General features: G+C 34.7%; 1 protein-coding gene across 6 annotated transcripts in view; it reads right to left on the bottom strand.

The window, feature by feature from the left end:
* The window catches only part of PDE3B (phosphodiesterase 3B), a 204,505-nt gene that overhangs the window by 34,893 nt on the left and 153,472 nt on the right, over positions 1-16,140 (bottom strand). For all 6 annotated transcript variants that reach the window (XM_017525608.2, XM_017525604.2, XM_017525607.2 and 3 more), the window contains exons 6-8: positions 10,482-10,692; positions 9,670-9,743; positions 622-770 (exon numbers count right to left, since the gene is read on the bottom strand). In XM_017525608.2, coding sequence (XP_017381097.1) covers positions 622-770; positions 9,670-9,743; positions 10,482-10,692 — 434 coding nt within the window. The remainder of the gene's footprint in view (positions 1-621; positions 771-9,669; positions 9,744-10,481; positions 10,693-16,140) is intronic.

Here is a 16,140-nt window from a genome sequence, read left to right as displayed (position 1 = left end):
GACAACTAAAAACATAACTCCTGGGCATAAGACTTATTAATCTTCTTATACCATTTTTGTGAATAAAAGTATTGTATTTCCAAATTATCACACAAATTCAAAGTCTATTACTTTCATTTTATTAGTTACAGGTATCAAAGGGTAAGAGGAAAAAAAACCCATATTCTTATATTGGCATTTATTAACAGGATAATTTTTCAGAAGAAATGGATGTTTCCTTTCCCTAAAAGCCTAAATTTTGAAATTTAAGAATGAATCTGTATTGCTATTATATGTAGATTATCCTCATTGTTTTTAATAACATGCACATATTCTCTATACCTTAACATATGCAAAAGAAAATATCAGAATAAAAATTAATGTATTTTTTATAAAACTAAGTAAAAGGTGTTCATTTAAAACTGAATGCAGTTTGTTGCTCTAGTATGATAGAATTAGAACAAATTGCTGTATTTTCTGTAACCCAAGCAATATTTCAGTTATAGTAACTTATCAGTAAAAAAAAAAAAAAATTAAAATTCTATTACATTAAAAATCTTGTTCTGGGCAAAATTAATGAAGCCAGTACTAACAGTATTATATTTCACCTTAACATAATCACATTGAAAGTTTATCTTTTACATTTGTTTGCTGTTCATTCTGTGCCTCTTCTGTTAGCCAATTATCACCTTCCCGAAGTAATTTTCTGCTGTCTTTCTTCTCCGTTTCCTCTTCTTGTTGAGTTTCCGTAAGTTTGAATGATGCTTGTGAGAAAATGTTTTCTTCTTCACCTTTCAAAAAATATATATAGTAACGTATAGGAGTAAAATGTGCCCTATATGTACAGCTTTACATGAAAAATAATTATTAAAAATATTTAGATAAAGTGAACCATAATGGAGTTCAATCTAAATTATTTCATGACATCATTAAGTTGTAACTTGCTGGGCTATTTTGTCTAGATAGCTTAAGCTCAGGCAACAAAGACATTTCATGTATTGAACTCACCTTACTTATCTACCCATGGATGCTAAGTGGATATTCTTTATAAAAAGGGAGAAAAAGAAAAATTCCCTATCAATAGAAATTTTCTTACCAAGTTGAGGTAAACAACTTCCAACATCTCTTTTAGATATAAAAACTCTAAAATCATAATTATAAATCAGTAAGATTAAGTAACATGTAAACCTTAAACCACAATATTATAACTCATGAGTTATTTCTCTATCAATGTAATTAATAACATTCTTTTCTCAAATGACATGGAAAAGGAGAGCAGTATTGGTAGCTAAATAAGTATTCATTCCATGTTAAAAAAAATTCATATTCATTCTATTCATAGTACCTTAAACAGGGAACTTATCCAAAACCTATCAAAAGTAGAATAAATAACTTGTGGTATCTTTACACAATTGATCACTACAGAGCAAAGAGAATGAACTACAATATGGATGGTACTTAAAAATATAATGTTCAGTTGAGGAATCCAGGCACAAAAGTACATACTCTGTTCAAAACCATATGTTAAACAAGAAGATCATTATCTCTGGGGCATATGATTGGAAGGGGAATGACAGGTAATTTTGAGGTGTGGGTAATATTTGGTTTCTTTTTTAAAAAACAACTTTTATCTTAGGTTCAGGGGTACATGTGCAAGCTTGTTATGTAGGTAAATTTGTGTCATGGGGTTTGTTGTACAGATTATTTCATCACCCAGGTACTAGGCTTAGTACCCAATTCATATTTTTTTCTGATTCTCCTCCACCTCCCACCCTCCACCATCAGGTAGGCCCCAGTATCTGTTGCTCTCCTCTTTATGTCCATGTGTTCTCATCATTCAGCTCTATCCATGTCTCTGCAAAAAACATTACCTCATTTTTTTTATAGCTGCATAGTATTTCATGGTGTATATGTACCATATTTTCTTTTCTTTGCCTTTTCTTTTAGAAAAATTATAATAATTATTTATTACTCATTCCACTATGGACACCGATAGAGCCCAAATTATACAGTAAAACAGAATCTGGATTCAAGTCTGAATACAATCATAGAAATGAGTCCTAGCCCCACAGCTTCACTAGCTGTGATGAATTTTTTTTTTCATTTTATTTGTTATTTTTATGGCTGCATAGTATTCCAGGGTGTATATGTACCATATTTTCTTTACCCAGTCTATCACTGGTGGATATGTAGGTTCATTCCATGTCTTTGCTATTCTGAATAGTGCTGCAATAAACATACACTTGCATGTGTCTTTATATTAGAATGACTTATATTCCTTTGGATATATACCCAGTCATGGGATTGCTGGGTCAGATGGTATTCTGTCTTTGGGTCTTTGAGGAATCACCACACCGTCTATCGCAATAACTGAACTAATTTACACTCCCAACAACAGTGTATAAGTGTTTCTTTTTCTCCCCAACATCACCAGCATCTATTATCTTTTGTCTTTTTGATAGCAGCCATTCTGACAGGTGTTAGATGGTGTTTCACTGTGGTTTTGATTTGCATTTATCAGTGATGTCAAGCTGTTTTTCATATGATTGTTGGCCGTATGTATGTCTTCTTTTGAAAACTGTCCATATCCTTTGCCTATTTTTTTATGTTTGTTTTTCTTGTAAATTTAAGTTCCTTATAGGTGCTAAATATTAGACCTTTGTCAGATGCACAGTTTGCAAAAATTTTCTCCTTTTCTATAGGTTATCTGTTTACTCTGATGATTGTTTCTTTTGCTGTGCAGAAGCTCTTTAGTATAATTAGATCCCATTTGTCAAATTTTGCTTTTGTTGTGATTGCTTTTGCCATCTTTGTCATGAAATCTTTGCTAGTACCTATATCCAGAAGAGTACTGCCTCACTTGTCTTTCAGGGATTTTATAGTTTTGGGATTTACATTTAAGTCTTTAAAACATCTTTAGTTGATTTTTGTATATGGTGTAAGGAAGGGATAAAGTTTTATCTTCTGCATTTGGCTAGCCATTCATCCCATCACCATTTATTGACTAGGGAGTCCTTTCCTCATTGCTTGTTTTTGTCAACTTTGTCAAAGATCAAATGGTTGTAGGCATGCAGCCTTATTTCTGGGCTTTCTGTTCTGTTCCATTAGTCTATGTGTCTGTTTTTCTACCAGTACCATACTATTTTGGTTACTGTAGTTCTTTAATGTACTTTGAAATCAGGTAATATGATGCCACCAGCTTTGTTCTTTTTGCTTAGGATTGCCTTGGCTACTTGGGCTCTTTTATGGTTCCATACAAATTTTAAAATAGCTTTTTCTAGGGCTATGATGAATGTCATTGGTAGTTTGTTAGGAATAACACTGAATCTATAAATTGCTTTGGGCAGTATGACCATTTTAATGAGATTTATTCTTCCTATCCATGAGCATGTCTCTACTTACCTTGGACTCCCTAGAGCCAGAAGGCAACAATAGCTTAGGCTGCAAAACAGCTATAGCGGCCTGTCCCTTCACCTGGAGCACATTCCAGGAAGGCTCGGAACCAATGCCAGCTAAAAAACAGTGGCAAGAGTGGCAGGTGACCTCAGTTGGAAGGTCCTTCCCAGTGAGGAGAAGAGCAGTCAGGGACACACATAAAAAAGCAAGCTGGCTGCATTTTCGTAGGGTGGCTACACTGAAGGCAACAATGGCTAGGGCTGCAAAACAGCAAAGATGGTAACCCACTCCTCCCTCTGGGAGCTCCATCAACACTGCTACCAGTGGTTGGCTAGAGTTCCAAGCCAGTGGTCTTATCCTATAAGGTGCTGTGGACATGGGACCTGCAAACTATTGCTGCTCAGCCCCCTGAATTCAGCTGCTTCTTAGGGGTCTGTATGGTAGTCTAACCTCCTGCTTTGCTGAGCTGCAACTGCTTTTGCCTGGAAGCCCAGGTAGCTACAGCTCCTGGGGTTCTGCATGTGCCTGAGAAGCTACTTTGCCAAGATGCCACATAGTTCTGCATATCAGACTGCATACCCTGGTGCAGTGGATTTATGAAGGGGGTCTCCTGACTCAAGGGTTGCAAAGATCTGAGACAAGTATAGGTCCCCAGGGTTGCTCACTCACTCATGCTTCCCTGGGTGAGGGAGGCTCCCTTGGCTCTGTGTCATTCCCAGGTGGACAGTCATCCTGCCTTGCTTTTCTACATTCTCTGGAGGTTGAGTTGTTTTCTTGATGAATCCCAATGTGTGTATATGGATGGTTCAGTTGAAGGTGCTGTATGTACTCACCCCTTCTATTTCTCTCCATGAGAGCAGTGCACACTAGCTGCTTCTAATTGGCCATTTTGGCCAGCCTCCCGTTTTGTTTCTTGATCTGGGTGCTGATTATATTATAGTTACAAGCTATAAACTCATGATCTATGTACTTTCAAGACATAGACTTTTAAAAATTTTCAATATGTACAGTGTTTTTTTTTTTTTTTTTTTTTTAAGAAAAAAGAGTTCTTGGCCGGGTACAATGGCTCATACCTATAATCCCAATACTTTGGGAGGCCAAGGTGGGAGGATCACTTGAAACCAAAAGTTTGAGACTAGCCTGAGCAACAGAGCGAGTTCTCATCTCTACAAAAATAAAAAAAAAATTTTAATTAGTCAGGCATGGTGGCCCATGCCTATAGTCCCAACTATTCAGAAGACTGAGCAGGGAGGATTGGTTGAGCCCAGGAGTTGGGAGCTACAATGAGCCATGATCGTGCCACTGCACTCTCTAGCCTGGATGACAGAGTGAGATCCTGTCTCAAAAACAAAAAACAAAAAAAATTCTTAAGAGTACTCATTGGAGTTGAGTTTCAGAAAACTACTTTCAAATCATAATTTTTGTGCTTAATAATGGCAAGCTTTCTCCCTTGTAAAATCTGGATAATAATACCTATCTTACAAGATGTTATGCATAATAGGTGATTCATAAATGTTAGTACAATCTCAACGTAATACAATGAATATACCAAACAATCATTAATTGATTAGATGATGATCTGGAAATATTATTGTTTAGAACATACGATTTTTCCAAATGAAAAACATTTAGTTTAAGAAATTAAACTTAGCATATTCAAGTATTCTTGGTTAAGGCAGTAACTACAATGAAACAGCAGTTAATCAAAAATTGTTGACACTTGAGGTATATTACATAATTTACTTTTTAATGGTATGGACTCCTAATAACTATTATCTTACAGAAAATAGTAAAAACAGGTAAGATAAATGTAGCATTTCTTTTCTAAAGATGTCCACAACACTATCTCTTCTCCCACACACTTTTCCGAAATGTATTCTTGTCACTCCTCTATCAAGACAGAGCATTTATTTACCAACCCCCTGGAATCTCAATATCCCTCATGACTGCTCTGATTAACAGAATATGGCAGAAGTGACATTCTGTTCTGAGTTGGGCCATTAACTGGACTGGCAGTTTCCACTTCCTACTCTCTGAGAATGCTGCCAACAAACTGGAAGAAGCCCATGGAGGGGTCATATTTAGATGGACTGGTAAATAGCCAACAGGCACATGAGTAATCCATTTTGGAAATTCAGCCCAATCAAACCTTCAGATAAGTGCTTCTCCAACCAATATCTGACTGCAATCTCATGAAAGTCCTCAGGTGAGAATCTCCCAGCTGAGATGAGTGCACCCAAAGAACTATAACACTTAACATATTATTGTTCTTTTTAAAAAACTTTATTGCATATAATTACATACCATTAAAATCTACCCATTGTAAAATGCCTTAGTTCAGGCTGCTATAACTGAATACTATACACTGAGTTGCTTATAAAAAATAGGAATTTATTTCTCACAGTTAGGGAAGTTGAAAGTCTGAGATTAAGGCGCCAGCCTACTCAAGTTCCAGTGACTGCCCTCTTCCAGGTTGCAGAGCACCAATTTAACATTGTATCCTCACACAGTGGGAAAGAGGGCTAGAGAGTTTTCTGGGGTTCTTTTATAAGGGAACTAATCTCATTCATGAGAGCTACACCTTAATGACCTAATTACCACCCAAAGGCCTCATCTCCCAATACCATCATATTGGGGTATAGGATTTCAACACATGAATTTTTGGAGGAACACAAATATTTAGCCCACGACATAAGTGTACAGTTCAACAATTTTGGTATATTTGCAGTTATCAACAATCATTTCAATCCAGTTTTAGAACATTCTCAACACACCCAAAATGTTCCTTCATGCCTACTTACAGTTAATCCCTCTTCTCACTTTATGCCACCATTGTTGTGATTATTGTCTCTTTAAGTTTTGTCTTTCAAGAATTTCATATAAATGTAATCATATAATATATGATCTTTTGAGCCTGGCTTCTTTCACTTAGAATAATGTTTAGAAGTTCATCTATGTTGCAACATGTATCAGAAGTTTATTCCTTTAATTGCTGAACTGAATTCCATTGTAATGATAAATCATATGATGTTTATTCATTCACAAGTTGAAGGATATTTTTATTGTTTCCAGGTTTACTCTACAGTGAATAATGATGTTATAAGCATTCACATAACCATCTCTGAGTGCTCATGTTTTCTCTTGGGTAAATTCTTAGCTGTGGTATTGTTGGCTCATATAATAAGCTGATGTGTCCAGTTACTGACTGTCTAGAAACTGTCAAAATGTTTTCCAGAGTAGCTATACCATTTTACATTCCCATCAGCAATGCACAAGGGTCCCAATCTTTGCCAACAGTTAGTATTTTTGAATTGTCTTTCTGATTACAGCTATTATAGTTTGTGTAGTAGTATCTCATTGTAGTATTAATTTTCATTTCCCTAATGACTAGTGGTGTTCATGATCTTTTCATGTTTTAATTACCAATTCATTTAAATCCTTTTCCAAATTATGTTCACCAAATTATCTCAAATCTTTTGTCCATTTTTAAATTGAGTAGTTTGACTTATTGAGTTGTAAGACTTCTTTATATATCATGGATACAAGTTCTTAATCAGATGTATAATTTGCAAATATTTTCTAAGTGTATTGTTTCCCTTTTCATTCTCTTACTGATGTCTTCTGATATTCAAAAGTTTTTAATTTGGTGAAGCCCAATTTTGCATTTTTTTCTTTATTAGATTGTGCTTTTGGTATTGAATCTAAAAATGCTTTATTCAACCCCAGGTCACAAAGACTGTGTTCTATATTTTTTTCTAGAAGTTTCATGGTTTTGGTTCTTATACATACACCTATGCTCCACTTTCAGTTACTTTCCATGTACATGATGTGGTAAGGATGTAAGTCCTTTCTTTGGCAAGTGGAGAGCTAATTGATCCAGAACTATTTCTTGGCAGGGCGGGGGGAAGAAAATAATTGCCCTTTCTTTTTTGAATTGTCTTGGCTTCTTTGTTGACAATCAATTGACTACAAATGTAGGAATTTCTTTTTGGACTGTCAGTTCTGTTCACTGATCTACAGGTTCAACCCTGTGCCTTGATTATATTAGCTTTAAAACAAGATTTCAAATTAAGTCGTATATAAAAGTCCTCCAACTTTGTTATTTCTCAATTTTTTTTTTTTTGCTATTATAGGTCATTTGTATTTCTGTATACATTTTAGCACCAACTTGTCCATTTCTATCCTTGAAAAGGCCTGCTGGAATTTAATAAGAATTGTGCTCAATTTATAAATCAATATAGAAAAATTGTCATGTTGACAATACTGAGTCTTCAAATACATTACTATGAAATGCCTCTCAATTACTTGGTTTTTCTCTAATTTCTGTCAACATTGTTTTTATAGTTTCCAGTGTATAAAATTTGAACTTTTGTTAAATGTATTCCAACTACTTTATTTGTTTTAATACAATTGTGAATGGAAGTACTTTCTTAATTTCAATTTACAATAGTTCATTGACAGTATATAGAAATACAATTGATTTTTGTATACTGATCTTATATCTGGTAACTTTGCTAAACTTGTGTATTTGTTCTAGTTGTGTGTGTGTGTGTGTGTGTGTGTGTGTGTTCTTTGAGATTCTCCATGTAAAAGATCACATGATCTGTGAATTGGGAGTTTTATTTCTTCCTTAAAATTCTGGATGGCTTTATTATTTTTTTTTCTAATTTCTCTGGCTAGACCCTCCAGTACAGTGTTGAAGTGCTCAAAGTAAAAACCCTAAGATCTTATTCTTGATCTTATGGGGAAAGCATCAGTCTTTTTCCATTAAGGATGATGTCAGATACGTGTTTTTTAAAGATATCCTTTATCAGGCTAAGGAACTTCCCTGCTATTATTAGCATGTTTTTATCACAAAAAGTGTTAGATTTTGTCAAATGTTTTTTCAGCATCTATTGAAATTATCATGTGGTTTTTTTCCCCTTTATTCTATTACTATGATATAGTACATTGACTGATTTCCTAATACTCAGCAACTCATTCATTCCAATATCACTTGACCACAGAGTGATCTTTTCATACTGTTGGATTCAGTTTGTTAGTATTTTGTTAGGGATTTTTGTTTCTATACACAGAAGGGATATTGGTCTGTAGTTTTCATGTGATATCTTTGTCTGGGTACGGTATCAGGATGATACTGGTCTCATAGAATAAGTTAGGGCCGAGCACGGTGGCTCACACCTGTAATCCAGCACTTTGGGAGGCCAAGGCGGGTGGATCACCTGAGGTCAGGAGTTCAAGACAAGCCTGACCAATATGGTGAAGCCCTACCTCCACTTGTTTACTTTTTAAACAATCCTTTCAAAAAAAAAAAAAAAAAAAAAAAAAAAAAAAAAAAAAAAAAATTAAAAAAAAAAAAAAAAAAATAAAAAAAAAAAAAAAAAAAAACTATTAAATTACACACTTTAAAGAGGTAAATTTTATGGTTATCTAAAGGGATTGAGAAGAGCCTATATTTCCTGAAAAGGCTTATCTATTTTTGGTTTACCTTTTTTCCTAGGGTACAACACTTCAGAGTTTATCAAGTTATCTCTACCATGACAAGCCTTCAACTTTAGTCTCTGCCTTCCTAGTCCCATGAAGCTACAAATGAAATTGCTCATCCTATCAGTCATTGTTCTCTCTGGAATTGGCATACACCCTTTTGATAGCCACAAACTCCAGCCTCACTTTTCTTGGAGTTCTGTCTTCCAACAGATCTTGTACTGGTGATTCACAGGATCTTTTTAGTTCTTCAATGGCTTCAAGTAGACTTTTTAAATAAATAATTTGTCCAGCTTTTCTAGTTGCCCTCAAGGGGAATGTTGGTCTGAGTTATTTAGTTAACTACTACTGGTAGTTTGAGTCATCAATTTTTAAGGTTCTAAAACAACTATAATTTCATCAACACGGTTTCTTATTTGAGGATATAAAATATTTCAGAATGATGCAATTAACCAGACTTTAAAACAACTCCTCTTTATGTGATAAAAAAATTTATGCAAACCCTTTTGGGTTTAGATTGTACAGTACAAATTTCAATGTTAATATAAATAATTTCACTATTTATAAACAATAGCCATAACCTAAGAAGACTACATTCATTGGTGCAGCACATTTTTATTATTCAAATTACTTTCACTATCTATTATTTATAATTTGTTCTTAATAAATCCTCTGTGAAGTGGATAAAAAATAATAATCTTCATTTTAAAGATGGATAAACTTAAATTAAACTCATTCATTTGCCTATTCTAAAAATCATTGTAAGAAATTTCTCTTAAACTCAAGTACATATAACTTTTGTAATCTCACCTGATTTTCCACAGCAGCAATCTGTACCATCTGATTCAGATGTTGAAACATATTTCAGTATTTGATGTCCACAGCTTATAGAATAAAATAGATAAATATATATGATAAATGAGGTAAAAGTTTTTTACCTGAACACAATTAGAAAATCTGTTTAATTTTTAACCAAGGTCTCAACTGCAACACATCCTAACATTCCAATCTCTCTATAAACTTAAAGGCTTTAAACTAGAAAAGGGTCTGTGTGTCTTTGAAGGAAACAAAATATTTTTCAAAGTGAACTTTGGGTCTGAGGTAAACCCTTACTATTAGTAAAGCACAAATAAGATCAAACGCCATATGACTGGGTACTATGAATAGGTACTAAGTAGTGTATACTAAATTAATATTTACTAAGATCTTAGGATGGGGAGAATACCACTATATTTTATCTCAGATGGAAACTATTTAATTAAAAAAATTAATACCACTAAAATGATAAAAGATTTATTTAGAATAAAAACTACTAGGTAAATAAGGAAAAAAATAGAGGCTAAACCCATCATCTAGTTATAACATAGAATGAGAAAACTGGTAATACTTTATTTAATACAGTAAAGTCCTCACTTAATATCATTGATATGTTTTTGAAAACTGACACTTTAAGTGAAACAACTTACAGCACATCTTCAAATAATGTCATTTCATTGTAACACCAAAAAAAAATCCGGTCATTAAGCTTAAAGTTGGAGTTTCCAACAACCTATCCAAAATGTTGAGGACTTAACTGTAATTGACATTTTGAAACAGAAATAATAAACAGTTGGGAAACTTACCTGTTACACAGATTGCTATCAGAATTTCCAAGCTGCTGAAAAGAATCTGGTGTATTGGGTACATTGCCTAGAGATCTCTGTAAAATAATGCTTGGCTTATTAAGAAAATCAGCAGTATCAGGAAATTCTATATGTGATCGATTAGTTAGAGAGCCAGCAGACACTGTTCCATGGTTGGGAGAATTCACAGGACTCAGACTGGACAAAATACCTTAAAAAATTAAAAGAAAGGCAATAAATAAGAATATATTTATGTGTATGTGTTTGTTATATATGTTTTTGTTTTTATGAATTTTTTTCCTTATTTAAAGAAAGCAAAGCATTTACAGTTAAATGATAAAACAAATTCCTACATGGAGCCTCAAGACATTCTAGAAACTTATGCAATATTTGCCATATTTGTCATGATCAGTGGCTGTTGGGTAAGCATCCCTTGTTGGGTAAATATCTACATTTATAATAGGTAACATAGTGTTCACATTTACTTATTATAAATGTAGACAAACAGTATGACATATGTATGGCAGAAATTTTTCTAATTCTTATTGGTCTTTAACTTTTACCTTATGTATCCCTATCAGATTGATTACTCACATGAGCAAAGCATCTCTACCAAATTTTATTGAAAAACTAAAATTTTTTGTGTGTGAGATGGATTCTCATTCCATTCCCCAAGTAGAGTGGCACGATCATGGCTTACTGTAGTCTCAACATCCTGGGCTCAATTGATCCTCTGGGCCTTGGAGACTACAGGCACAAGCCACCATGCCTGGCTAGTTTTTGCATTTTTTGTAGAGACAGGGTTTCATGATGTTTCCCAGGCTAGTCTCAAACTCCTGGGCTGAAGCAATGCTCCTGCCTCAGCCTCCCCAAATACTGGGATTACAGGCTTAAGCCACTGCATCTGGCCAAAGCACTAAAATTCTTAATAGCATTAAGCAAGTTGAGAATATAATATCATATGCTAACGCAATGTCAGATCTCTTTAAAAATTACATGAAAATATTTCCAGTTGATTCATTCATTCAACAAATATTTAGAGTTTACTATGTGCTGGAAAACGTACTTAACTTCACAATGGAGAAAATGATACCATCCCCACAACTCAATGAAGATAGAGAATAGTGAAGAATACAAACAAATGCTAAATGCTTAATAAAGAAAAAAAACAGAGTGCTTCAGTAACATGAGATGTATCTCTAATTCTTTTTATTTATTCCAGAAACCTTTGCTGAGTGCCTCAAACTAAAGCAGTGTGGGTATACCTGGAAAGAGGCAGGTAGATTTATAACCTTATTTGAAAATAAGTAAAAGTAAAGTGTGATTCAGAAAGGAAAATAAGTAACAGTCATTAAGGTGCTACAATATTTTCAGGCATAGTGGTAAACATTTATAGATGTGTGCAATGGTGTCAACTTGGTTATGGTGCCCAGCTGTTTGCTTAAACACTAGTCTAAATGTTGTTGTGAAGATATTTTTTAGATGTAATTAATATTTAAATCAATAAACTTTGAGTAAAGCAGATTAACTTCCATAACATGGGTGGGCCTCATCCAATTAGCTTAGGGCTTTAAAAGAAAAGATTGATGTCTCACAAAGAGGAAAAAATTTTGTCTCCAAACTGCCTTCAGGTTCAAGACTGCAACATTAACCCCTGCTGGAATTTCCAGCCTGCCAGTCTGTCCTGAAAATTTTCTACCTGCCTGCCTTGCAAGGACTCATAATTGTGTGAACCAGTCCCTTAAAACAAACTCTCTCTCTCTCTATCGCTCTGTGTGTGTGTGTGTGTGTGTGTGTAAATATAATGTTCTTTATCTTTTGCCAATCTGATGGTAAATAGAAGAGCACTATACCTTTACTTCTTAATTTCCTCATTGCTAATAAGGTTAAGCACATTTCATGTTTATATGCCATTTGTATAGGTTTTTTCCCTGAAATGCTTGTTCAAGTCTTTTGCTCATTTTTCTATTGGCTTGTGATGATGGACACACTCTAAGGTAGTCCCATTAACCCTTCCCCCCTGGTGTTCATGTCTTTGTGTAGAAAACACCTATGACTGGCTTCTTATCAACAGAAAGATGACAGGGTGTGACCCCTATGATTGTGTTACATTACGGATTCCATTTTGCTAGCAAACTCACTCTAGAGATTCTCCTTGCTAGCTCCATGAATTAAGCACCCATATTAAGGAAGACCATGTGACAAAAAACTATTGGCAGCCTCTAGGAACTGAGTGTGGCCTCCAGCCAATAGCCACCAAGAAGCCAGAGCCATCAAGAATCTACAACCAAAGGAAATAAATTCTGAGGACAACCTGAGTTTGGCAGCTGATTCATTACCAGCTGATTGTCCAGATGAGAACAAAGTAGAGTCAACATCTTGTTTTGTGATTGATGACACCTTAAGCAGAGGACTCAGCTGTGTGTGGACTACTGCACAAAAAATTGCTCCATTTGTTGTAATCTGATACACAGCAACAGAAAATGAATAGTTGTCCATAATTCTTCCACTGATGAAGTTCTTTATACGGCTGAATTCTAGTTCTTTTTCAGATGTTATTACTATTTTGAATTCTTTTTATATGACTTTTTTTTTTTTTTGACAGAGTCTCACCCTGTCACCCAGGCTGAAGTGCAGTGGCATGACCTTGGCTCACTGCAGCCTCAGTCTCCCAGGTTCTCCTGCCTCAGCCTCCCAAATAGCTGGGACTACAGGCAGCCACCACTATACCCAGTTAATTTTTTTATTTTTAGCAGAGACCAGGTCTCACCATATCGGCCAGGCAGGTCTCGAACTCCTGACCTCAAATGATCTGCTCACTTCGGTCTCCCAAAGTGCTGGGATTACAGGTGTGAGCCACCATGCCCAGCCTTTATATGACTTTTTTTGATAAAGAGGTTATTAATTTTCATGTGGTCAAATTTATTCATCTAATCCCATATGGTAAGTATTTTCATGTCTTGTTACAGAAATTTGTCCCTACAGTCATAGAGTGTAGCAGCACTGCACATTTTTAATTAAATTTATCTCTAGGTAATTGATGGCTTTTGAAGCTGTAGTAAATGATGTTTTAAAATTTCATTTTCAACCAGTTTCTGATAGTACAGAGTAATACAATGAATTTTTCTGTACAACTAAAATCTTGCAAAGTTTACTTGTTAATTCTATTACTATATTTTGAGACCCTTCTAGAGTTTCTATGAATATAAAAAGGTAATCTACAAATAAAGGAAAGTGTTTATATCTTTCTTTCCAGTATTTATTCCTTTTCTTTATCTCGCCTTCATTGATTGTCTAGAAATTACAGGAAAATGTTGGAGGCAAGTGTTTACAGTGAACATCTTTATCTTGTTTCCAAAGTCAGGAGGAAAATGTTCCAATATTTCATCATTATGTATAATGTTTGAAAAATATTTCTGGTAGAGATTTATCAGATTAAAAATGTTCCCTCTATTCCCAATTTGTTTAAAATTTTTTATTATGGGTAATGACCGAGTTTATCAAATGAACATAAATGAAAAGCTTTCTCTGTACCAATTAAGATGGCCATGATTATTCTCTTTTATTCAACTAATGCAGTGAATTTTCAAAGATTAAACAGACTTTACATTCCTGTAATAATACTTCCTAACATGAACATTATGGTATTATTATTTTAATATATTACTCAATTATATTTTTAACTTTGTTTAGGATTTTTGTTATCTATATTCACAAGAGATGTTGGCCTTTAGTTTTCTTGTAATATCCCTGTCAGGTTTCGATATTAGAGTTATGCTGGCCTCATAAAAATGGTTTCCTCTTTCCCTTTTCAGTGAGTTATATAAGATTGGCTGAGTTAGGCAGAATAATCACTGCCAAAGATGTCCACATCCTGACCACAGAATCTATATGTTAGATTACATGGCAAAGGGATATTTAAATTGCAAATGGACTTAAGGTTGCTAATCAGCTAACCTTGAGATGGGGAGATTATCCTGGATTATCCAGTTGTGCTCAATTTAATGGCAAGAGTCCTTGTTATTACAAGAGTCACGCACAGCTGAATCCTCTGCCTACGTAAAAGAGAAGCAAACATAAAAGAGCCAGAGAGATGTTAGCATAAGGATTCAGACTGATATTGCTGGCAATGAAAAAAGTAATGGGGCCATGGGCCAGGAATGCAGGCAAGCTCTGGGAAGTCCTCTAGAAACTGGGAAATGAAAATGGATTATCCCCTAAAGCCTCCAGAAAGAATACAACCCTGCTGATACCTTGCTTTGGACCCAGTGAGAACAATTTTAGGCTTCTGACCCCCAGAATTGTAAGAATAAATTTGTGTTATTTAAGTCACTGTGTGGTAATTTGATAGTGTCTTAGCCCATTCAGATTGCTATAACAGAATACCATAAACGAGGTATTTTATACATAAGAGAAATTTATGTCTCACTGTTCTGGAGGCTAAGAAGTCCAAGATCAAGGCACTGGCAGATGTAGTGTCTGATGATGGACCACTTCCTGGTCACTGATGACCATCTTCTCATGTCCTTACATGGTGGAAGGTATTAGAGAGCTCTTTGAGGTATCTTTTATAAGGCACTCATTCCATTTACAAAAAGTCCACTCACATGACATAATCACCTTCCATAGGCCCCAGCTCCAAATACTATCACACTGAGGATTAGGTTTCAACATATGAATTGGGGTGCAAGTGAGGGGATATTAATATTCAGTTTACAGCAAGTAGCTACAGAAAACTAAGGCACTAGATATAATCTTTCATAGAAACATTTTCATTAAATATTGGGAAGAATTTACCAGTAAAGTCATAGGAAGGTTGTTAACTACATTTAATTTCTTTAGCAGATATATGACTCTTCAGATTTTCTGTCATTTTTCTATTAGTGTTATCTTTTTATATCAGTGTTATGTCTTTTTCTTTCTTCTGGTTTACTTTGCTGTTAAACTTGTAGCTTCTTAAAATGTAAGCTTAACTGATTTTTAATTTTTCTCCTTTTTGCTATAAATTTCCCAACTCAAAGCACTACTTTAGCTTCTTCCCATATTTTAATAAGTCCTATTTTCATTATTATTCAGTTCAAAATATTTTCAATTTTTCATTGTTTTTCCTTCTTTGACCCATAGGTTATTTATAATTTGAGGATTTTCTGAAGATCTACTGACAGATGTTTTTAAATCTAATTCCACTGTGGTAAGAGAACATGCTTATGTGCTTTTTAAACAGCCTTTAAAGGTATCATTCACATGCCATAAAATTAACTTTTTTAAATTGTACAATTCAGTGAATTTTAGAAATTCACAGAGCTGTGCAACTACCACCACTATCTAATTCTGGAATACTTCCATAAACTCAGAAAGGAACCCTATACCCATTAGCAGTCATTCCCTATTCCTGTCCCTCCTACCCATAGTTACAGGCAACTACTGTCTTAGTTCATTCAAGCTGCTATAAAAAAATACTTTAGACTGGGTAATTTGTAAACAACAAAAATTGGCTGCTCACAGTTTTGGAGGCTGGGAAGTCCAAGACCAAGGTGATGGTAGATCTGATGTCTGGTGAGGGTTCAGTTTCTGCCTCACAGATGGTACCTTTTCACTGTGTCCTCACATGGCTGAAGGGGATAGCTAGCTCCCTTGGGCCTCTTTTATAAGGGCACTA

This window comes from Cebus imitator, unplaced genomic scaffold (assembly GCF_001604975.1).
Source record: "Cebus imitator isolate Cc_AM_T3 unplaced genomic scaffold, Cebus_imitator-1.0 Scaffold39, whole genome shotgun sequence".
Taxonomy (NCBI): Eukaryota; Metazoa; Chordata; class Mammalia; order Primates; family Cebidae; genus Cebus; species Cebus imitator.
The sequence above is the reverse complement of the archived record's forward strand: the minus strand, read 5'-3'. Positions and strand labels throughout refer to the sequence as shown.